Consider the following 24,666-nt stretch of genomic DNA (forward strand, 5'->3'; position numbering starts at 1 on the left):
AACTGTGAGGCTGATGTGGCCTCTGGTGAAAATGAGTTTGACACTCCTGTCTTAAATGAATTAAAGGAACAGCAGCAGAATACTGAACAACAACACAGGTTTAGGGTGAATATCCCAAAAGGTGACAGTACTGATCTGAATTGAGGGAACTGCTTCAGTCCTTGCTCCATTTCCTTATACATAAAATGGCAAGAATTAACAGTAGTAATCTGACAATGTATGCAAGTCACTGAGCATACTTTCTGGCATCTTCTTAGTAATAAATAAATGTTAGCTCAATATATATTATATATATATGAAATAAGAAGTTTGTAATTTGGATCCATTTGACTTCTAGAAATTATCCTAAGGAAAAATTCAGGAATTCAGAAAAATTATTATATACAGGAATACGCATCACATCTTCCCTTTTACAAGGAACAATCATAGAAACATCACTATTCAACAAGGAGCAGTTAAATTAATTATATTACATGAAAATGATGCTGATGTATTATGTAATCATTTTAAAAGATTTTTGTTTTTAAACACAGTCTAATGATATGGCAACATACTAATAAGTAAAAAAAGGGTATAAAACTGACTCTATAGTAGGTCTAATTTGGAAAAAATATATCTATTTTGTACTTAGAGAGGTACTTAAGATAAAGGTAAATTAAAGTATTGACCAAAATATTAACAATGTTTATCTTATTCCATGTTGGGATCGAGAGTTATTTTCCTCATACTATTTATTATTATATACATTTTATAATGGGTAGTATTATTCCCATTATCATATAATTTGAAAGGGAAAAGAGTATGTACTCTGTGTGTGTGTGTGTGTGTGTGTGTAGATCAGTTGCTGGACTACATAAATGGACTTCCCTAAGTGCTCATTTTACTGCAACAGTCAATGTAGGACATTTAGAAAACAAATGATTTTAAAAAATTGCATTTTGGTTTATTCTTTCCAGTCTTTCTTGTATGTATAAAGAAATTCTCTCCTCTCTAATACACCCTACTTTCTATTACACATGACAAGCACACTGGGAACAGGGTCTATAACTCATTTATCTGTGTTTTCCTACAGTTTCTAATTCTTTGTATGCACATTGTTTACTTCATAGGCTGAATTATAATCAGAAAAGGGTCTGAAATTCTCCCACCATATAATATATATGATTGCTAATCTTAAAGTATTACCACTGCCAGTGATATTTGCATTTAAAATCATCAGTTTTTCCCAACAAAGATTTAAGATCTGGTGCACAAAAGGTGTTGCTCTAGGTACTATGAGGAGATATATATGTAGGAGACCGGTTTGTCTTGGCCTGGCAAATGTGACTCAGGTCTGTATGGAAAACCTACAGAAGCAAAGTGGTGGGCAGGAGCCAGACCTTCAAATCGAGTTTTCCCATGGGAATCAGGCCTAGAAAATGCATACAGATTGTTATGGCTTGCTCTTCCTAAAACTCCGTCACCCTGGTCTAAAACAACAAATGTGTAGTGTCTATCTTCCAGGTAACTTCCAAAGCCTGTGTGAGCTCTCCTAAGGACAGAGCTAATGAGCTCATTGCCATTCCCCTTTGCATGTTATTTTTATTTCCTTGATTGTACCTAGAATGTAGACAATAATATCCTATGCGATAGATAATAAATCTTTCTATGATGTAAGACCCCAGGAAAACAATAAAAAAGCCTGTCTAGGCAAAGGTTAGGGCTCTGCCCTCTTGAGGGAGTGGCTGAGGCACCTATAGGCACTCTCCTCTTGAGAGAGTAGTTGTGCCTGTTCCCTTTTTTTACACTGGATTGTTGTCACCTGTGCATTGATTCTCGTTGTCAACCACAACAGGCGGACTCTGCTGGACAGGGTCTGCGACGTGTGTGTGTGTGTGTGTGTGTGTGTGTATTTCCTACCTTTTAAATGCTTATAATCTAAACTAATTACAGAGTAGATTTGGAATCCAGAAGAAACAAGAAGTAAACTACATCCATTGAGGAATCAAACGTTAGACACTTGCTAGGAAATTGACTAACATGGGATACTTACAACAAACCTTTCAGGCAGAATTTTCATCCATATTTTATAAATGTGGAAATGGAGGCTCAGATAAGTTAAGTGACTTATCCAAGTTCACAGATTTAATGGCAGACTGGGGATTTAAATCCTGAACCTTCTGAATCTGACTCCAGACCATTCTCTTTCCTTTAATGAACACTGCTTTTCAAAAAAGGTGTGTGGGCATGTACAGATAATTACAGTGCTAAGCAGTATCAATTAAGTGCCATACTAATGATGTAAATTATTATACAAAGAGGTGGTTAAGATCCCAGGCTCTGGAAATAATTACTTTGGTTTGAATTCTGGCTTTCCATTTATTAGTGTAAACTCTTGGGTAAATTACTTATTTAATTTCCTTGTCCTTCAGTGTTCCATGAATGAAATGGGAGCTCATACCTTGCTCACAGTGTTGCTGTAAAAATAACTCTGTTATACAGGTAAAGGGAAGTGTCTAGCATTTAGTAAATAGTCAATAAATATTGGTTTTTATTTCAAGAAATCAGAGGAAGAAGAAATCAAATCCAGCTGGGAATGGATCAGGGAAGGGTTTATGAAGGTGATATTGAAGAAAAGATTGAATGTGAGGAAGAGTGGTGGAGTAGGGAAAGGAATGTAGTGGAGGTGGCATAACTCAGGTTTGTATGGGGCCATGAATAGGTAGGAAATGAGGGGGTGGCATGTGGCTGTAGGAGCTATTGGAAGATAAGCTGATGGTCTTGAATGCCAAGCTTAAAACACTGCAGTTAAACCATTGGGCAATTCTGAGGACTAACTATTTGATAAAGGGAAAGGAAAAGGAAGAAAATGAGAGGTTGAAAAAAAGGACTGATAATTAGAGGATTACAGAGATGAAAAGGGAGCCTGATGGGAAGTGGTAGAAATGAGGTCTTCACTAATCCTCAATCCAGAGGCAGCTCAAGGAGTGAGCTCCAAGTCTAACCTACCTTTTCCTCATTTAAGACTTGAAGTTTCCATCTCAGTTAAGGGATTCTTCTAACTTTGGAGACTGATTTTGGCCAGTGAGGAGTGAGCGTAGGGCATTAGGACCCAGCGATTGTTACAGTGGGAGAGGTAGAATCTTGATCTTTCAATTTGTCTTTTAAGCTCCCTCCTCTCCCTTTGTCATTCTAGCTGCCCGCTGCCTCTGCAGCTTCCCTCTAGCTTTCTCTGTGTTAACTGCTAGCTTTAGACAGACAGGCAGGGTGCGCAAAGCAGAGGATTATTTGGGAACCGCCTTGGTCACTCCATGGCGTCCCCCAGAACCTTAACTGTCGTGGCTCTCTCAGTGGCGCTGGGACTCTTCTTTGTTTTTATGGGGACCATCAAGTTGACCCCAAGGCTCAGCAAGGATGCCTACAATGAAATGGTAAGTGAAGCAAATGGGTGATGAGGAGCGCACCCCCAAGGGATAGCGAATACCTCTCCCCTTCTTTCCTTCCCAGGCCACGGTTCCATCTCCTTGACCCCCACCCCCACCCGGACCCTTCAGTCTCCCCAGCAACTTTGCAGCTCGGAAAGAGCAGCTGGACAACAGCGATTTCATTTGTGGGCCACGCCGAGCAACTGTTCTGGAGCCACTGAATGCCAGTTGGGGGAGGGGTTGCCCAGTGAGTACCCCACACCCGCAAGTAATGCAGAAAGCTGAGACCTGCGTAATACCTGTCAGTGGCAGGAACCCTTCCCTTCTTTCAGCATAACCAAAGTTGGGACAACCAGTCTGCAAATTTGATTCCTTCCCTTGAAGCTAAATGTTTAGCAAGCTGGAGAGTTTATTTGTCATCAGGAAGAACAAAGGGAAAGAAGGGAAAGGGTCGCGGGAGAATGGGCTACTAAAACGAACAATTTTTAGGGGAAGGAAAATGTACTCCTCATCACAGGTGGAGAGCTGATGGTATTCCCTTAGTAGCCTGCATGTGTATCTTTATCCTGGAGACAAAGCAGTCTTGGCCCAAATAAAGGTCACCAAGAGCTTGCTTCCTCCTCTTCTCTCGGGGAGAGCTGGATGTTTTACTTTGATTTGTTTTGTGTGCTAATCTGCACAATCTGCAAAGCCTGCCTTTTCTCTCTAAGTAATGGCCCATAATTCCCACCTTGCCTCCTGTGGTTGCCCAAGGCCTGGCCCTCTTGCAGAGTTAGAATCACAGAAGGTGACTGGTCAAAATATCTCCTCTGCAACCTGGGGGCTGGGCTGTTCTTCCCAGTTGGGTGCGAAGAGGACTTGTTCCTCTGCTGTGGAGTATGAGGAGATGGCAGGAAATGTTTCCAGCACTCTAGCCTTTTTCCATCATTTTGCCTCTTTATTTTTCCATTCCAGCTGAAGGGAACCTGCTTCTCACCTTTTTTTTTTTTTTTTGCCAGAATGCCAGTAATAAGAGGGAGCCCATTACTGGGCTCTCAAGATCGAGAAGGAAAGGAGCTTAGGGGAGGAACAGGAAGGGAGAAAGGGCAAGAGGAATAGCCGCAAACATTGATAGGAATACACAGCGATCCTGAAGCTGACTGCAGAGCCTTCCAAGGCCCCTCAACGTGAGCTGCAAATGAATGGAGACTGGCAAATTGTAGATGCTCAGAAAATGTTAGCTGGCAGGTCTGGGTTCTGTCTCAGGGTGCCAGGTGGTGCTTTCCATGTCTCCCTCACTGCAGGATCACCCTGGGGTGGGAGAGGGTGGGCTGCTATTCAAGGGCCTAGGTCTAGTCCTGGTGGCAAACTCTAATGTGTTTCTTTTTCTCCTTTCCCCTTCTCCCAACCTGTTTGACCAGATGGAATTGAAATCAGGTCAAAATGAGTATCCAAGGTAGCCTGTATTGTATATGTGTGTGGGGGGGAAGAGGGTAGCAGAAGCCACCAAAGGCAGAGGGACTAGGTCGAGGGGGAAACGCCACTACATTTTGTCTTGGCAGTAGTAGTGTGTGGTATTAGATTATAAATAGATGAATATGGTCTTACTTTACTTTTCACATATTTATATATTTGTGTGTATGCACCTTAGGTATTTTTAAGCTTTCTCTTTCCTTGGGGACACAGTACCCTTCCTCAGTATACTCCCTGTCTTCCAGACCCTGCTCAGCTGATTTACAGGCCCCCCAAGCTTCACTTCAAGCACAATGTAGGCTCCAACTAACATGGAGTCACCAGGAAGCTTTCTACCAGCTTGGCAGGAGCTCACAAAGAGGACCAACCACAAATGGGTTTACAGTAGGTTTCTTCCTAGGGAGTGGAGCTGTCTACTGCAGTCTAATAATAAAAGGCAGAATAAACATATACGAAGACTTCATATCATACAAAGGAACACATTCAAATAGGTATAATCTAGTATAGCAGTACAGAACCTTTGTGTGTGTGTATTCACAATTCTATGCTTCTGTGCTCAGGGCCATCTGGAAGAAATGGAAGAATTGTATTTAGCTGGGAAGTAGATTTCACAGTAGTATGAAGCTTGAGGGGGATTTTTAGATTACCCTTTTCTAGGGTCCCCTCCTGTACTGAGCACCAGGCCTCAGGCTGGATATGGCTATCTGGGATAGGGCCCACTGAATAGTGCTCAGGCTGGCCCAGCTTTATTCTTGAACCCATAGTAAATAGATAAAATTAAGTTTTTCAGTTCTAGTCCAAAGAAGGTTTTCAATTCATATTTATTGAATGGATAGATAAATGAATGAGTCATTTGTAGCACTGTTTTGGCTGGTCATCACCCTTCAGAATTCTCTGGTTGACCCTCAATTATAGTTTAGAAGATATTTCTGGATTCCTAGAAGGGAGCTACAGCCCCTCAGGATCCCAACACTAGATCAGCTGACATATTATCTGGAATTTTCTGTTTTCCGTTTAGGAATGATTCCTCTGCACTGATGGAGTTAGTCTTGTATTAAACTGCAGAGGCTTTTCTTATAAGATCTCAAATGTTGTTGCAATATTATTCTTTAAAGCATTTCTGTGAGGTAGATGCATTTTATTATTTATTCTTATTTTACATATTGTTAACTGATCCAAGATCATAGGTAAGGCTGTTGTTGGAGCAGAGATTAGAAACCAAGTCTGTGACCCAGTACTCTCAGAAAAGACATTAAATGGTTACAGCTTTTTGGATATCAGGACTTACAACTGAATTTTTAAAAATATTTTATTTATTTATTTTTTAGAGAGAGGGAAAGGGAGGGAGAAAGAGAGGGAGAGAAACATCAATGTGTGGCTGCCTCACACATGCCCTCCCAATGGGGACCTAGCCCACAGCCCAGGCATGTGCCCTGACTGGGAATTGAATGAGAGACCCTTTCATTCCCAGGCCAGCACTCAACCCACTGAGCCATATCTGGCATATTCTCTCTTCTTTTTTGTATCAATTCAACTGCCCCAATCCATACCTTGGGGTTTCGTTTTACTTTGAAACCAATTTTTCAAATTCAGATTTTTTTTCCCATTTCTGCCAACTTTTTTTTTCTTGTTCTAAAGCCATTAGTGCTATGCTCAGGTGTTATCACCTCTCTGAAGAATCACTATTAAAAACCAAACAGAGAAATGACTATGAACTTCTTTCCTGTCTCTACTGGGGAAGCCAAGAGAAATTAATGGAAATTGAGTCATACAGGTTTGGGTTCAAATTCTGACATTCTTAGTGTCTCAGTTTCCTCATCTGTAAAATGAGGATAATAATACCTACCTCAGAAGTTTGTTGTACATATTAACTGACATTACATGTGGAAGCATCTGGTTAGCTGTTCAAAAAATGTTGAGTGACATGGTAATGATAATAAATTGTATTTTTATGTAGTGGATTCCTGACTAAGTTGAGGGATTGGAATCAGGCATTTAGACTAGTTTAAGGGATTACAATCAGGCATTTAGAAGAGCAAGATGTTATTTTCATTTGTCCTGATGAACAGACTTTATGTAACCAGCTAATATTGATAACTCCACACTGGCTGCTGGGTAATGCACATTGGATCCCATGAAGAATTTCCAGGCACCTCTCTTGAATAGCCCATTTTGTGTGTGTTGTGCCATACCTCCTCCAGATTTAACAAGTTGTCAGAGTATTCTAAATTCCATGTGAATTTGACAAGACCAACCACTTCCTCAAGTAAATAAATGCCTTCATTAATTCACTTGAAATTAGGAGAAAGCTCTTACAACTGCTGCTAAGCAGTTTCCTGTGCAGTGTTGAGAAAAATATGAATGGTTCACTTGCTATACCTTTAGTATTATTAAGCTCTTTCTAGCAGATGTTCCATCCTATAAGCACAAGGGGCCACATATAGAATAGTAAGAAAACACCAAAAATCCTGTCACAATGAAGCCAAGGGATTTTTGGCCTTCAGAAAGACAGAGCAAGTCTCTGCTTCTTTGCATCCCCTCATAGGGAGGATTTGTTGTCTTGACTGATATGCTTATCTATAGTTAAAGTACCCCCTTGTTTGTGTAACCCTGGGGAAACACTCCAGATATGTTTGGGCAGTTTATTTAATGTCTGTAGGTAATATTTTATGCTTCCAATCACTGCCACTAATTGCTTTCCAAGTAGGCAATATGGTAGTAATTCACTGATGCTTATACTGCTTTCTGAAATATCACAGAACATTTATTCCCTCAGAAAGGAAGGTGACCCTGAGATGTAAACTGACTTTGCTTAGTTCACACAGCTAGCCATCCCAGGCTAAACTACATTGGTGCTTATGCCAGGGAGCTTATAGCCCCTTAGTGGTCAAGAACTGTGCTTGTTTCAGGATGATTTTTGACTGACTGGCACTTGTTTCAGAATGATTTTTGACTGAATGTAGAAGTCAGACTCTTTTTGCCCTAAAATGCAATCAGGGTGGGGTCCACCTTTGCTAGTAGGACCGGATTTCCAGCTTCCTCTTTAGGTGAGCATTATATGACAATGGCTATATATTACATATTATATATAATATATTTTATATAGTGCTTTAAAAGTGTTTACCATTCATATACATATTTGGCACTTAAACATGTGATAGCTTTTTACTGCATTTAAGACATGATCTTGCTCTGCCTGTGTGGTTCAGTTGGTTGAAGTGTCATCCTATACAAAGACTACGAATTTGATTCCTGGTCAGCACACATACTCAGGTTGTGGGTTCTATCCTCTGTCAGGGTGGGTATGGGAGGCAACTAATCCAATTGATCAATGTTTCTCTCTCTCCCTACCCCCTTCCGTCAAATGAGTAAACATATCCTTGGGTGAGGATTAAAAACAAAAACAAAGGATCTCTGATCCACATGTGGCGTGTTCTCCAACAGAGATTCAGGGAAATCATACTTGAGTCAGTAAATTTTGCAGCACTTATATAGGCTTTATGGATGAGATTTTTAAAAAATTAATGAACTTTATTTTGGGGAGAGCAGTTATAGGTTATAGAAAAATTGAGCAGAAAGTAGAGTTCCCATATATCCCTCTTCCCCCTATTATTAATATCTTGCATTAGTGTGGTACACTTGTTACAATTGATGAGCCAATATTGATACATTATTATTAACTAAACTCCCTAGTCTGTACTAGGTTTGCTCTTTTGTGTTGCACATAAGATTTGATGAGTTATTAATTATATGTATGATTTTTTTTGTCAGTATCCTCTTTTGCTTTTATATAGTTTTTTCCCTGTAAATTTTTTGAAGTATAACATACATACCGAAATGTATACATTAAGTATACAGTGCAAGGAATTTTCAGAACACTCCTGTGTAACCAGTACCCATATTAAGAAACAGAACATAGTCAGCACCTCAGAAATCCCTCTTATGGCCCCTTCCAGTTACCACTTCCCCAAGGGTAATTTGTATCCTGACTTCTAACAGCATAAGTTAGTTTTACCTGCTTTTGACCATTATATAAATGGGATGATGCAGTATACCAGCCAAATTATTATTTCTTTTACTTAATTGGCATAAGTAAAGTAAAGTGGACCAAACCATTTGCCCCCATTCCCATGTTATCCTGGTATCTGGTTTGGATCTATTATTAATTGTTATCAAAGATGAATATTATTAGACAGTTCTGAGCTGTTCAAGTTTAATGTCATTAATATGAGATCATGGACCCTGGGGTGTAGTGAAGAATAAATGACAAGCCCTGGCTGGTGTAGGTCAGGAGATTGAGAACCCACCTGCAAACTGAAAGGTCAATGGTTTGACTCCCAGTCAGGGCATGTGCCTGGGTTGAGGGCCAGGTCCCCAGTTGGGGGCATGCAAGAGGTGACTGATCCATGTATCTCTCACACATCAGTGTTTCTATCCCTCTCTCTCCTCCTCTCTTTTTGTCTCTCTAAAAATAAAGAAATAAAATCTTTAAAATTTTTTGAAAGAATAAATGACAAAAAAAATTGTATGACTACGGAAAGACTCCATATGCTCTTGATTCATGTGTAAATCATATCTCCTCCTACCACAAGAACAGACCTGCTTGATTCAACTCTATTATCATTAAAATAATTACTGTGGCTTGCAAATGTATGGATTTCTAATTGTGTATTTTATTAATGATAAAATGTGTGCCTGTGGACCTTGATTGAATCTATGATGCTATGATCCTTTGACTAAATCTCCAAAATGCCTGTTTAATTTACAAAAGGGGGAATGAGGTAATACATAGTAATTTCCTCCAAGCAATTTAGGGACAAAAGGATGATTGGAATTTAGCTTATCTTAAGAATCCCAGTCAAGGATATTGCTGGATGATTGCCTTTGATTAAGGGACTTGAAACATTCTCTTTCCTGCTTCCTTCCTCTAAAGGAAACTATAATTACAAGGTCTGGATCATTGCAATGGAGAGGCAACAGACCTAAGAAAGTGAATTGGAAATATAGAATCTAAAGAACTTGTGACACATGGACATAAACGAAAGGGGGGGGGGAATGGTGGGGGAGAGGTGTGCAGGGTGGAGGGGAATGAAGGGGGAGAATAGGACAACTGTAATGGCATAATCAATAAAACATATTTTAAAAAAGAAAGTGAATTGCAAGAGCCTTTTGGGAGAGTCACTCATTTAATTCTCTTTATTCTTATCAGAATAATGAAAGATCTAGTTACTATAGACTTAAGACCTGTGGCCCTTCCATTGTTAGAACTGAGGTGGCCCAGACTAAACATTGATGAAATCAGCAATCCTTTGATGTCTCTATCCTACCCCACAGGAGCAAGAATAAAGGGCTTCCTATGATGTCAAGACTCCATCTAAGCTTAGTTCTATCTCTAACAAATTCAAAATTCCCTGTCTGGAGTCCTGGAGAATAGATGCTATCTGTACCTACTTAGCTTCGAACTAAACATTTCATGACATGACTTATCCACATGCAGTCTCTTTTTGAGAAAAGGAGGAAAAAGGGAACAGCTAGCTGCATAAGAATATCCACAGCTGCAGTTTAAACAAATGAAAAAGTAATATGGAATAACGCCAAATAGAGAGAAAAAAGTTAATTAAAGTTATAGGAATTCAATTTAAAGGCCCAGAATTTGGTCCCAGGCTATAGATTTCATGACAGTATAGATCATAATCTATTCTTGAATAATGAGTGGTTAGCCCTAACCAAAAAAGGAGCACTTTCCAGAAGCCATTCAGCCGGCATCTGGAAGGCTTGGTTCTAAAATGACAGTAAGAAATTCTTCCCTCCTGTATTCATCATGTCAGAAGTTTACACCTAGAATTTAGGAATTGCTCCTTGGGAAGCTTTGTGTTACTAGTGAGTATGGTCCTTACTTAAAAGTGTTAAGTAAACCTCTTGAGTCTAGATTTCTTTCCCTAATGTCCCCTTGTTACTGTCACCAGAATGCAGACGGGGAGAGAGTGGGCAAGTGGCATCTAGATGAACAGTGATGGAAAATAGGCAGGCTTCTCTCCACCACCAAGTGACCTAACTCTCAGCTCTGCTCTGCTCCACCCACGTTGGTCTGCTCAGTTTGGCCCAGGGTTTTACTCTGCCTACTGGTCATCCTCTCTCCTAATTTCTCTCTGAAAATCCCTGATTTAAACTAAAATGGAAAGAGGAAGGAAGAATGAGTAACATTTTGTATTTCCTTATATGCTCAGGAACAGGATAGGGTCTAGGGTAAGGTGAAATTTTAAATAAAGACAGGATCTGACAGGAATGTAATTAGGAAGAGGTGAGTGAGGCAGTGTTGGGCATGTGCAGAGTTAGATCCTGCCTTTGCTTAAAAATTTGACATTGTTTGTAATAGATATTATATTTTTATCAATGAGTATTTTTGGTACTGTCTTAAATTTTGTACTCAAGGCAAATAGCTTCACTTACTTCACTTTAGTCACAGCCCTGCTAAGGAAAATGAAGCTCAGAGAGGTCACAAAATTTGCCTATGGACACTCAACTATAAAGTGGCAGAGATGGGATTTGAACCCAGCTCTCTTTGAATCCAAACCCGCACTTGTTTCACTAAACCATCAGTCTTCCTTTCTGTTTTTTTTTAAACCTTCGCTGGAGGATATGTTTATTTATTTTAGAGAGATGGGAAAGGAGAGAGGTAGAGAGAGAGAAACGATGCGAGAAACATGAATCAGTTGCCTCCTGTAGGCGCTCTGATCCAGGATCTAATCCACAACTTAGGGATGAGCCCTCACAAGGGATAGAATCTTTCCTGGGAAAGCAACCCTTCCAGGTGTATGGGAAGACGCTCCAACCAACTGAGCCAACTGACTAGGGCTAAACCGTTTTTTTTTCATTGCTTTTAGAGAGAGAGGGAGAGAGGAAGGGATAGAGAAAACCATCAATGCCAGAGAGAAGCATCGATTGGTTGCCTCCCACAAGCGCCTGGACCGGGAATTGCACATGCCCGGACTGGGGATCTGTACCAGATTGAACCCGCAACCTAGGTATGTGCCCTGACCAGGAAATAAACCCGCAACCTTTCAGTTACTGGATGACGCTTCAACCATTTGAGCCACATTGGCCAGGGCTAACCCATCAGTCTTTTACCAGTCCTCATAGAGGATTATCTTCTGCCACCCATGTTAATTAATCCATGAAATAACGGTATGTTCATTTGTCCAGAAATGAGAGAAATGACTTAACATTTGTTCCAAAACTAGACTAGAAAGTGTGAAACTATTCTAAGTGCCAGATGCTTCTGAGAGGTCAATTTGACTTTCTGCCCAATTCTCATAGTATTTGTTTTGCATCTGGTGCATCTGACTCTTCTTTTTTTCTATTTTAACTTTTTTAATTATTAAAGTTTAGTTGGCATACACTATTACATTAGTTTCAGGTGCACAACACAGTGATTCTACATTTACATACCTTACAATGTGATCAGCACAATAAGTCTAGTAACCATCTCTTAATGTACAAAGTTATTAACAATATTATTGACTATATTCCCTGTTCTATACACCATATTCCCATGGCTTACTTATTTTTTAACTGGAATTTTGTACCTCTCATTTCTCTTCACCTTTTTATTTATCCTCCCACCACCTCCCTCTGGCAGCCATCAGTTTGTTCTCCATATTTATGAGTCTGTTTCTGTCCCACATATAAATGAAAAAACATGGTATTTGTCTTGCTCTTATTTCATTTAGTATAATACCCTCTAGGTCCATCCATGTTGTCTCGAGTGGCAAGATTTCATTCTTTTATATTGCTGGGGGGGATGAGAATTATCTTTATCCATTGATATATCAATGGACACATAGGTTGCTTCCATATCTTGGCTATTGTAAATGAACCTAGGGGTATATATGTCTTTCCAAATTAGTGTTTTAATTTTGTTGGTGAGGATGTGAAGGAACCCTTGTGCACTGCTGGTAGGATTGTAAATAGGTTCAGTCACTATGGAAAATAGTATGGAAGTTGCTAAAAAATTAAAAATGGAACTTCCATAGGATGTAACAGTTTGACTTCTGGATATTTATTTGACTAATCTCTTCCTAAAACCTCTCTTGGCCCCCCTGTCTCTGCTAGTTTTCCTTATACTTTTCTGACCACACTTTCTTCTACTTTGTGGACACTCTTCCTCTCCTCATTTCTTAAATATCTGTCACAGATTTTTCCATGGTATACATTCTACTTTGGCATGCCAAATGACTATCAATTCTGTATTTTTATCCCAGACCTCACTTACTTACTGCCTACCAAATAACTCCAGTTAGTTGTCTTCAATACAGAAAAGCCCAAACTGAATTCCTCACTCCCTTCTGCCCCCTGCTACCCCACAGTTCCTCTATGTGCATTCCCAAACTTCTATTCAGACACCCAAGCCAGAGACCAGATAATCTTTCTTGACTTCTCTTTCCCTCAATGTTCACATCCAATAAGACATCAAATTCTGTTAAATTTGCATCCAAAGTATCCTTGACTTTGTTCCCTTCCCTCTGTTCTTACTGTTATTACTCTAGTCCAGGTCTCTCACCTTGTTTCCTTGCTCCCATCCTCCACATTTTTTCCAGAGGGAATTTCCTTAAAAGCAAATTATGTTGCTCCTCCTGAATTATAGGATAAAGTCCATCTCCACAAGATAACATATGTGATCTGATTCATATCCATCTCCCCTGTCTCATGTCTCCCCTCTACCCCAACCTGTGCTGAACTGGGGCAATATTCACAACACACCGATTTAATTTGTTTTTGAAGGTCTTAGCTTACCTAGCTTCCTGTGCCTACAATAACCTTCCCTTATCGGTCTTGCAAATACCTACTCTTCTTTTAAGATTCTCCTCTAGCTTTTCTCAGTCTCCATCTAGAAAGACTTGACCATTTCCTCTGGTGTGCCTACACTGTACCCACTTACATAATTTTATTCAGCACTCATAATACTTTGTTGCACTTATGTATTTGTATAACTACTTACCCCTTATGAACTTACGTTTCAGGAAGGCAGGGTCTTTGAATACTTGATACCTGTATTCAGAGTACCTAGTCCAGTGCCTAGCATAAGGAGATAATAAATATTGAATGGACTAATGGATACTTAATGAAAACAAAGCAGTGGGGCAACCTAATAAGACACTTAATAAAATCTCATCAATTTACTCCAAAATAAGGATCAGGCCACTTTGAATAGTGAAATATATGATTATCTATCACTCTAAGATTCATATAATTCTATTACCTTGTAATATATCCAGTGATTCCCTCCTCTGTCCTATGATGTCTCCCTTTGGGCTACAATTATACATTGTACAGACTTCTATTATATAGAACTAATAATGATGCTTTATAGTGCTGTTTATGTATCTGTTTCCCCAAACTAGACCAAGAGCTTCTTGTCCCAGTCTTATTCATCTGTTTATCTCCATCAAATAGTCTATTGTAGGTCTTCAATATCTGTTGAATTAAAATTAATGAACTCGAACCAGGCAAATCAAGTTAGTAGCTTATAAAGGCCTGGGGATTTATCTCAATGACCATGAGAATGATTTCTGTCTTACTATATTTTAAAGATACATGAGGGGCTAACATTTATATACATTTTTAATTTTCTACTTGCTTAGGACGCACTTTTTTTTTTTTTACAAATTCCACAAATATAAAGTCCAGCTCAGCTGAAGTTTCTGAATTATCACAGATTCCAAATTAGGGAAGCCCAAATTAGTAAGGCTTTACCATACTGTGCCTTGCCTTGTTTCATTTTTGCTGATATTCATATGCCTCTGGGTTTGGGCAAGTTAGGCACTAGAAAATAACGGACATGGCTAATCTGTACCCATTTTATGGGTCTGGTGAATTTTCTTTTAATTTCTTAATGTGGTTTTTAATTTATAATCAGAAAAATTTTAAACTATAAAGTCAAATGCTCTTAGCTTCCATGCTGTTACTATGGTTTAAATTGCAGGGATCTCAGCAGACTACTTGCTTTTTTCTTTATTTTAATTACAAGGCTTTTATTTAGGGGAACAGTAAAAATGGGACACCCTTAGCTGGTGTGGAAAGGGAATGGTGTTTTCTTCGTTCTAATGTTAAAATCATAGTTAATGCAGCGATTTCCTTATGGTATTCTACTCCAGAAACGTGCTTACAAGACCTATGTCCGAGCCCTTCCTCTGCTGAAGAAAATGGGGATCAATTCCATTCTCCTTCGTAAAAGCATTGGTGCTCTTGAGGTGGCCTGTGGCATTGTCATGACCCTTGTGCCTGGACGTCCCAAAGATGTGGCCAACTTCTTCCTGCTCTTGCTGGTGTTGGTTGTGCTCTTCTTCCACCAGCTAGTCGGTGATCCTCTCAAACGTTATGCCCATGCCCTGGTGTTTGGAATCCTGCTCACCTGCCGCCTGCTGATTGCCCGCAAGCCTGAAGACCGCTCTTCTGAGAAGAAGCCCTCATCCCTTGGAAGCGTGGGAAATGCAGGGAAAGCTGAAGAGCAGCCCTCCTTGTATGAGAAGGCCCCTCAGGGAAAAATGAAGTTGTCATAGGAAATTGGAAGTGAAAAAGTGAACCTTCCAGGCAGTTGCCTCCATGACACCCAGGAAGATGTCAGCGTGTGTTTTTCATTTGATTTATTTATCTTAGGAGAAAGGGAAAAAGTTAATGGCCCTGTTGGCTTGTGTACACCTATACCCTAAAATGACCTCCCCACATAGACATATATACGCCACCTTTAATCACTCTTGGGCAATTCTCACATCTTGCTGCATGTACATGTATATGGCTAACTATTGAAGTGCTTTTGTGAGATGGACTCCAGGGAGCATGTGACTATGAGACAGTATGTGTGGGAAAATATATTTACTGTGTGTGTGTGCATGCAACCCGTGGAGGAGAAGGCTCTGACCTTGAACTAATCCTGCACAGGTATCCTCCCCTTTATAGACTTGAGTCTAGTGAAGACAATGAAATAAACCTCCTGTAAAGAGAATCCTACTTTTGATAAAAAACAAATTATGAATTCCCATGGGATGGGGGAATCCCTCAATAGAATAAGCTGAAAACTTGAATCTACCACTTTAAGAAAAAATTTCCTTCAATTTGAGGCAATGAGTATGTGTAAAATTAATTAGCCTCTACTTTCAACAGTTGTTTAAATTTTAAATATTCCATACTGAGTTTAACTAAAATAAGGAATATATGCAGTCAGTAGATAATCTAATTCTTTAGGTGATGAAATTGGACATTACACCTTGCTTTTGTCCATCTCCAACCTACAAAACTCCTTTACCCAGTTTGAAACTGAAGCAATAAACTTGGAGTTTTTTTGTTTGTTTGTTTTTTCTTAAGCCAAAAGCTGCCTCATTTCCACCATTCTCAGCAACTAACCAGTATTTGGCAGCTTCTCCAGTGTTGTTTGAGGGAGCAGTGATTATTCCTGATAGAAGTCTGAATCTCACAAACTGTTCTCTTAAATCATCTGAAATTTGATCGAGGAGCTGTACCCAGTGTTTCCTTGAAAAATAGATTTACTACTCCTGTTGAATCTTCACTTGAGTTTGCTAGTGTAAGCATACATATAAGTTACCCCCAAAGTTGTCTCCTCTACACTTCTTTATCATTCCGGTGGGTGGAGTTTAGCTAGGGGAAAGACATTTGATATGGGTTAGTTGTATCCAGCAGTATGAAAATTTGCTTTCTTCATTACTTACTGGTGTTTCTCCTTGTTAGATGTGCTTTGATGGATTTAATGTTACTGTGCCAGGATGGGAAAAGGATGGGGGTGTTTTGTGTGCGTGTGTGTGTGTACAGTAAAATTATTGTATTTCTTCACTGTCATTGTTCTCATTGATTGATACCCCTGTGTCTTATATCTCTCATTCTTTTAAAATAAAAATTGAAATTTGGAGGAAACTGTTGGGACAAATAATGGAAGTCTGGAAAGCAAGAGTCATATCAAGGGATTCAGTCTCTTTTTCTCTCCCTCTCTCTCTGACTGGATGAGGGAAAAGAAAGAGTATAATTACTTAATATACTAATGAGGCTACCAACTTTCCAATCTCATTTAAGTTCTTCCACACCTCTGTGATGTCAGCACATAAAATATTGATAGAAAGCTATTGAATTAGTACCCCAATACAATTCCCAGTTTTGGGGAATTCTGCTTCACTAGGTGATGCCAAGGGAAGGTAGAAGAATTAGTTCAGAGAAAATTTCAGGTATATTAAGTTAAGGTGAGCCAGTGTCTCTCACTATATGTGTCCACAAAGTGGCACAAGTTCCAGTGCCATAGTCTTGTCACATTAGGCGAGTTATTTTACCACTCAAGGTCCCAGTTTCATCATTTACAAAAAGAAGAGGACTGAAGGATTAAGACCCTTTCCAATTTACAATTGAGTCTATAAAATGCTTAAAAGTATAAATGACTTGAGAAATGTTCAGTTAGTAGAAAAAGGAAGATCAACTACCATGAAAATATTGCACACTCAATTTTCATGCACAATAAGAGTTCATGAAAGTGCACTGAAAAACCACACAAATATAAAATGTGGTGAAAAGTCGTTTCCACTGTAGTCTCCCAAATATACCAACTTAATCTTTGATTCCTCATCTCTCCCTAAGAGTCTTCCTATAGTTTTGCCTACAATATACGGGTATATTTTGGCCTCAAACAATTAGCGAGAGCTGTTTATATCTGTCCTCTCTGATTCCTTCTCTAGTAGGAGATAAAACTAGGGACTAAGCTTAGGTCTCACACCAAGCTCTTATTACTGTTTTCACCAATTTCTTCTAGGTCCATCACCCCTCAAACTTAGGAATATTTACATACATGTCGACTGGCTGGTTATGTGCAAGGTACCACATCTGGTTTAAGACACAAGTTCTTAGCAAGCTCTGCTAAGGGAACCCATCCTTGGTAAAAGGAGGGCAGATACAGCCATTTTCCCCTCCCACCTCCTAGTTTCACGTAGGGAAAGGGACAGCTTTTAGAGGTCACAGGCTCTTTAACCTGAGTCTCTTTCCCAGCATGGGGGGGGGGGTGCAGTCTTTACTGCAAAGTTTGCAGTTTCTTATTTTCCTATCAAGTATCAACCTGGAGTCAACCTGGACAAAATGATCACTATGACTAATCATGTTAAATTCAAGAACTAACACGCTGATTGTTCTGTTTTAAGCAAAATGATGAATGCAAATATTTTTTAGGACAGCAGGAACCCCAGCCAATCAGCTGGCTCCTGCTGCAAAGGCCAACTCACCACGACACGTCCAGGAGGCCCGCCAGGTGGAGTGGCGGGGGTGGGGGTGGGGGACAAAGCGGAATTGGGTCTGCGTCAGTCTCGGCGCGCGCGAAGCCTTGCGACGTTAATGTTTAACCTAACCAATCAGACTTAAGCAGAGCTCGCAGCTCGGCAGGCCCGCTCCTGCGTCACACAGGAAGAGCATGCGCAGGGTGGGGCTCGCTTATTTGAATCCTGGAGGGCATCTTTGGACTCCGGAGTTTCAGGGATAGAGCGATGCATTGGGTAAGGTACTTTTAAATACTGCGCGACAGGGGGACTCTGAAATCGAAGGGGATCTCACTGACTTCCGAGCAGGACTAGCCTGCAAAGTGTGGCTGGGGTGAGTCTTCTCCCCAAACCAGGAAGAGCCAGGAAGAGTCTTTGGAAGCTATGGGACCGGTCAACCGAGTGGGGTCAGAAGCTATTTGCCTGCCCTTCGGCAGGAACCTAGAAAACTGCTCAAAACCTGGAACCTCCCACTGGGTTTGATACACATATTGCTCTCCTGCTCTGGCCTCATCTGTTCTAGGGAGGTGGGATTGAGTATTATTCCAACCATTCCCTTAGTTTTTCTCATTTGAAGCCAAAAACTTAGAATTCTATGTTCCTCTCTTACCTTTTCCCCACCTACATCCAGTATTTTATAATGGTCTTGCCCAGTCTATCTCCCAAACATATCACGATACAATAATTTTCTACCTCTTCCACCGCTGTACTTTAGGCCCAGTTCAGATTACAGTTATGTTTCTTCTGGACTTCTGCAAGGCCCTTTTAACTGCTCTGTTTCCACTCCTTGACCCCTAGGATTCTATTCTTTACACTGTAGCTAAAATAGTCTTAAAACCTAAGCCAGATGGTATCACTCTCCCTGCCTAACACTTCTCCTTTCCCCAGTAGTTGCCATGGCACTTAAAATCCAAACTCCTTACTCTGGCTGCCTTTCTGACTTTGTCTCCCATTACTTTCTGCCTCTTTCATGTCGCCACCATGTCGCCACTTCTCCTTACCCCCACTGGTGTTGCTGCTATTTTTCTAACACGCGAAGCTCTTACTTTAAGGTCTTAGCAAATCTTACTCTTCCCTCTCCATGAAATACTCTTCCAGCACATCTTTAGGTAGCTGGTTCCTTGGCATGCAAATGTCAGTTTAAAGGTCAGTCAGGGAAGCTTTTCCTGACACTTACTCCAAAATAGCTTCTCACCCCTACCTCGTTTCTATCACATCATTGTATTGTATTCCCTATTAGCTATGTAGTGCATTGTGCCATATATGATGTGCATTTTTTTGCCCAAATTTTTGCGGGGGAAAAAAAAAGAATGAGCATTAATACATGGGTAGTACCTGAAATACCTTGTATCTGTTCTTGTGTTTTGTAAGTATTTGTTACCTAAAATATCTTGTACCATGAAATGTTCAAAATAAATGCTAAAATTCCTTTATTATACAAAAACAAGTATCTAAATATAAATAAATTGAATTAAAAAATTAAATGAAAGATTTTATTTCTGAAAGTTTGGGCCAAAAATATGGGTGCACATATACATAGTAAAATAAGGTACTTATTTTGCATTGACTGTCACACTCCTCCCCACCCCTGTAAGTCTTATGAGAGTAGAGACCTTGACTATTTTATTATTTTATCCTGGTAAGTAGAACTATGCTTGGCATATAGATGACATCCATCAATTATTTATTGAATAAGTGAATTAATTAATGAGGAATTTTTCTGTTCTAAGAATACTTAGTTTGCCTACCAGTTTGACTTTTGAACTACAGTTATACCTAAGCACTGACAAAATATGGAGCATAAAAGATGAAAGCAAAATCAAAGAAGGGCGGAGAAAAATAGGAGTGATTGGAGAAAGTAAGATTGAGTTCATGAGATGGTTTAGTTTTGGACTCCCTTATATCATATAGCCATTTTAAGAGAATTTGCTATGTTACCTGTACTCTTACTGTTTTTCTCCCTCTATAGGAAGGCCAGTTCATCTGATGAATGTTACCTTGGAGAGTTATTTCTCTCTATTCCTATTTAAGTCAAGGGCTTTCTGAGAAAGCTAACCTATAGGTTTTGTTGCCCAGATTTTTGTCAGGTTATTTATTGGGTACTTGTTGTATGTTAGGCACTGTGTACTGAATTTTGGGAATATAGGAAGATACTGTTCCTGTCTTTGTGGGGTAAAAAGGGACAGCTTGGTTGATTAATGGTAATGACACTTGTTTCTGTATAGAACATGCACAATAATGTCACCTCAAAAGAGAGTTAAGAACTCTCAGATACCAAAGAGAACTTCACAACGTAGTAATAGTTATCAGACTAATCTCTTGGCCTGGAAATTGAAAGAGAACCTAAGCAACTCAAAGAACATCTCGAAACATGGACAAAACAGTCCAGTGGAAGAATCTGAACATGCTGATGCTGATGAGCTAACAGAAGATGCTCTGCAAATAGCAATGAGATACTTTGAGAAAGGTAAGAGATTATTTTCCTTATGAAAATCCTGTTTCTGTCAAAATATTCTAGACTGTTTAGTTAAGGAACTTTAAAGGAGAGTGTATTTTTGCTCCTTCATGCTTTTGTCTGTTTAACAGATGTTTAGTGAGCACCTACTTACTGCATATCAGTATGCTTGGTACAAGGTATACGATAGCAAAGCACATTTATGGCAGAGCGGTTTCCAAACTGCTGCGCATTGAAATTACCCAGGACTCTTTCAACACACTAATACTTGGCATCTACTCTTAGACAATATGATTTTTTGGTACGAGATGCAACCTGGGCACTGGGATTTTTTAAAGACGACTTAGATGATTTCAAAATTTGGGAACCACTGCCCTAGTATTGACACAACTTATGGTCTAAATTCAATGCTTTTAATTAATTTAGAGCAGAGATGCCAAGGCATGATTCAGTTTTCCTCAGTGAAGGTGCTATTGCTGTTAAATATTGTAGAGTTTCAAGGCTTTGAAGGGCTTTTAGGAAGGCCTTTTATACATAAAGATATTCCTTTAAAGTATCCCAAGTTGTAATTATGGAGGCTGGAGACTGAAAGAATTTTAAATTTCTCATTAATATGGTTCTTTTTCCAGGTCCCTTTAAAACTTCATGGAATAAAGATAAAACCTTGGAAAAACACCTGAAAACTGTGGAAAATGTGGCTTGGAAGAATGGGTTAGCTCCAGAAGGGATTGACATTCTGTTAAATGTGGCACTCAGTGGCAAATTTGGTATGTCAAGGGGATGCATTTGTCATAGTTTGTTATTAGTTTCGCCCCCCAGACTTTGAATTAGATGGCTCATTAGAATCAGTTGTAGTTCTTTTGTTACTATTCTATTTACAAAACCAAAATGGAACTTTCTTATATTCAGACTACCTTATGTGCCAAAAGTTTCTGCGTGAATAATGAAAATGGCTAGTTATCACATAACTTTACAAGTAAAATGTATATACTCTTGTCACCAAATGCGTGTGAGCCATTTTCAGTATTTCTCTTAAGAAGCATAGATACAATTTAAGTAATGTTGCTGGAAGGCACCTTAAAAGATCACTTTGTATACTTCATTGCTTTTAGGTTCACTTATCCAGCATCTGTTACCATAACAGTCAAGATGGGTTTTATTTTTTGTACAAATGTTTCCTTTCCTATTTTAAATTAATTTGGCATGGGCATGGGGGTGGAGTTCTTAGGAAGAAATAACATCTGGCTAGTATTGTTTTTACTTGAGAAACATGTTTTAAGCTACTTGTATCCACATTGCGACTTAGAAGGTATTTTAGATCGTGTACATCCTCATTTAAAAATGAGGAAACTGAGGCCCTGAGTGGTTAGAGACTTGGTTAAACATCAGAGCTAGAACTGGAGAATTCAGATCTTCTAACTAAGGTTTGTACTGGGCCACACTGCTACCAGGTTTTCTGCCTTTTTTTTTTAATTAAAACTATCAAAACTGGCCCTTGCATATTGCGTTTCTTTGTGTATACCCTAGTATCATGTTCACAGGTGTGTGTGCATGTATGTTTAAAGCAACAATGCATTACCAGCTGAATTCAATATATGAGTCCCAGGTATTTTATTTCTCTGCTTTTACCTGATGGGTTCTCTCTGTTTTCTAGAAAGTTAAATTTGACCTAATAAAATTGGCTCTTCTTTTTTTAAAGATTTTATATATTTATTTTTAGAGAGAGGGGCAGGAAGGGAGAAAGAGAGAGGGAGAAACGTCCATGCATGAGGGAAACATTGATTGATTGCCTGTCGCATGCCCACAATTGGGGACCTGGCATGCAACCTAGGAATGTACGCTGACCAGGAATCAAACTGGTGACTTTGCAGTCTGCCAGATGACTCCCAACCCACTGAGCTATACCAGTTGGAAGGGCAAGGCTCTTTTAAGTGGTTTTAGATTGTTGGGTTCTGATATCTTCCCAGGAATCTGTGTTTAACTGATCAGTGTCTATCAAGAACAATTCTCTTTCTCCCTTCTCTCCTTAAAACATGTATGGAATGTACAGGTGTTTTCTATTTTGGAATTCTCTTTCTTGATATCTCAGAAATTAATGGTTAGAACATTTTTGTGACGTTTGTCAGGTCTTTTAGCAAATATATGCCTCTCGAAATGCATGTCTCAGATTTAGAAACTTGAATATATGATTTAAAATATTAAAAAGCAATCTCTGGCTTTTTAGTATAGCTTTTAATTTTTCTCTTAAGGTGGAACTCGATGATGTGAAATGTGACCTCCTTAACTGCTTTTTCCCCTTTTAGTTACTTCTATGATATCCCTCATCACCACTAGATCTTTACATGTAGCTCTTTTGCTGAGTTGTAATGCATATTCAGGGGCAGGTGTGCTACAAATGTTGTAATTGGGTACAAAGAGACTAGACTCTTTAGAAATTAATTAAACAGTCATTGGGAAGTAAGAAAAGAGCCTATTGAATCCCCCCTTTGAATCTGGTCCATGTGTAAAGTGTCACATGGTCAGACTGTTTTAAACTTTAGAAGGGTTAGAGGGTGAAAGTGTGGAAGAGAAATAAAAACAAGAACCATAGGAGTGGAAAGGAGAGGTTTTTATTCCTGTGATTCATTTCCTGCTTTCACTGCTTCCTTCTCTATGGAATGATGAGGTAAAAATTGATGAGATACATTATTGTAAATTATGCAGGATGAATAAATCTAGAGATCTGTATGATAACTATAGTTAATAATACTGTAGTGAATACTGGAAATGTTCTGAGTAGATTTGAGGTGCTCTTACCACATGTAAAAAAATGGTAGCTATGTGAGGAGATAATGTTAATTAACTTGACTGTGGTAGTCATTTTACTCTGTATATGTATATCACATCATCATGTTGTACATCTTAAATATATACCACTTTTATTTAAAATGTAAAATGATATGTGTGTCCCTTTATACTTTAAATAAAGATATACGTGCATTATAGCACAGTGATCACATCCATTCAATGAAATAATGCTGTTCTATAATAATGTAAAATAAACATGTATGTTTCTGAAAATGCTACTTACAGGATTATTAAGAACAGCATTATTTCAGTGAATGGATGTGATCACTGTGCTATAATGCATGTGGAATAGTGTTTAAAGATGTGTTAGATGTACCTAAGAATGCTACTTGTGGGACAAGTTGAGAATGGTGTTATTATAGTGAGTGGAGGTGATTGTTACACTTTTAGGCATGTAAAACTGTGGTAAAAATACATGCGTCCAAGATGCTTTTGTGAATTCTACTTGCCTAAGTGGAGAACAGTGTTTTTTCAGTGAATGGTTGTGATCACCACAGTAGAATGCAAATAAAACAATGTTTAAATACAAAAAGGAATTAATGAGATGCTTATTTAAATCTTGAAGTCTTAATAAGCAGAAGTTGATACAGGATGTATACAAAGCTATTTGCAACATCACTTCTCTTACCAGATGGAAGGATATCATAGAAGCCATAGAGTATGATGGAATAATTGCACCAGTCTAGAATATTACTGCCATCTAATTCCGAAAATAGCTGTTCCATTCTATCCTCTCCACTTTTGGGGGAGGGATGGAGAGTCCAAATATATTTATTTATTATTAAATAAATAAATAAATATTTATTTAATAGCAGCCCACGTAAGATGTCTGTCAGTAGTTTTAAATAAATCAGAATCTATTCTGCCATTACAAAATAATAACAAAAGAATAATCCTTGAAATTTTCCTCTGAGTAAAGACTTTTTTTGAGGTGTAATTCACATACCATAAAATTCACACTTTTGAAGCATGCATCAGGGTTTTTTTTTTAAACATTCACAGAGTTGTGAAACCATTTCCACTCTCTAATTCCCAAACATATCTTCAACCCAAAAAGAAACCCTGAACTTATCCTCACATTTTAAATAGAAATATCAGAGCCAAAGAATTTGCTTTGTAGTTTACATTAGAAGTTTAAGGTACATTTTTATTTCAAAATGTGTTAATAATGATAAGAGATGTCAAATATTACTCATATTTTTTTTGCCTT

The 24,666-nt window shown here is 38.9% G+C and overlaps 2 protein-coding genes across 3 annotated transcripts in view; both read left to right on the plus strand.

Moving 5' to 3' along the window:
• The first annotated feature begins 3,167 nt into the window (after window positions 1-3,167).
• Window positions 3,168-16,812, plus strand: TMEM35A (transmembrane protein 35A). Its single transcript, XM_037131026.2, has 2 exons — window positions 3,168-3,410; window positions 15,011-16,812. The coding sequence occupies exons 1-2, from the start codon at window positions 3,291-3,293 to the stop codon at window positions 15,413-15,415; spliced, it is 525 nt and encodes a 174-aa protein (XP_036986921.1). The 5' UTR covers window positions 3,168-3,290; the 3' UTR covers window positions 15,416-16,812.
• A 1,370-nt stretch (window positions 16,813-18,182) lies between these two features.
• The window catches only part of CENPI (centromere protein I), an 87,327-nt gene continuing 80,843 nt past the window's right edge, over window positions 18,183-24,666 (plus strand). Inside the window, exons 1-3 of one of the 2 annotated variants that reach the window (XM_037131016.2) lie at window positions 18,183-18,391; window positions 20,380-20,621; window positions 21,239-21,376. In XM_037131016.2, the coding sequence (XP_036986911.2) occupies window positions 20,393-20,621; window positions 21,239-21,376 (367 nt within the window). In that variant the 5' untranslated portion in view covers window positions 18,183-18,391; window positions 20,380-20,392. The remainder of the gene's footprint in view (window positions 18,392-20,379; window positions 20,622-21,238; window positions 21,377-24,666) is intronic. The other variant, XM_037131015.2, reaches the window with a different exon arrangement.

The sequence above is a fragment of the Artibeus jamaicensis genome, unplaced genomic scaffold, assembly GCF_021234435.1.
Source record: "Artibeus jamaicensis isolate MK-2021 breed Jamaican fruit bat unplaced genomic scaffold, CSHL_Jam_final scaffold_461, whole genome shotgun sequence".
Classification (NCBI taxonomy): domain Eukaryota; kingdom Metazoa; phylum Chordata; class Mammalia; order Chiroptera; family Phyllostomidae; genus Artibeus; species Artibeus jamaicensis.

What these genes read in the sequence shown, in the direction of transcription:
- TMEM35A (XM_037131026.2), top strand. Translation starts at nt 3,291, where the DNA reads ATGGCGTCCCCCAGAACCTTAACTGTCGTGGCTCTCTCAGTGGCGCTG. An exon ending in AGGATGCCTACAATGAAATG is followed by an intron (nt 3,411 to 15,010) that starts GTAAGTGAAGCA and finishes ATTCTACTCCAG; the next exon opens with AAACGTGCTTACAAGACCTA.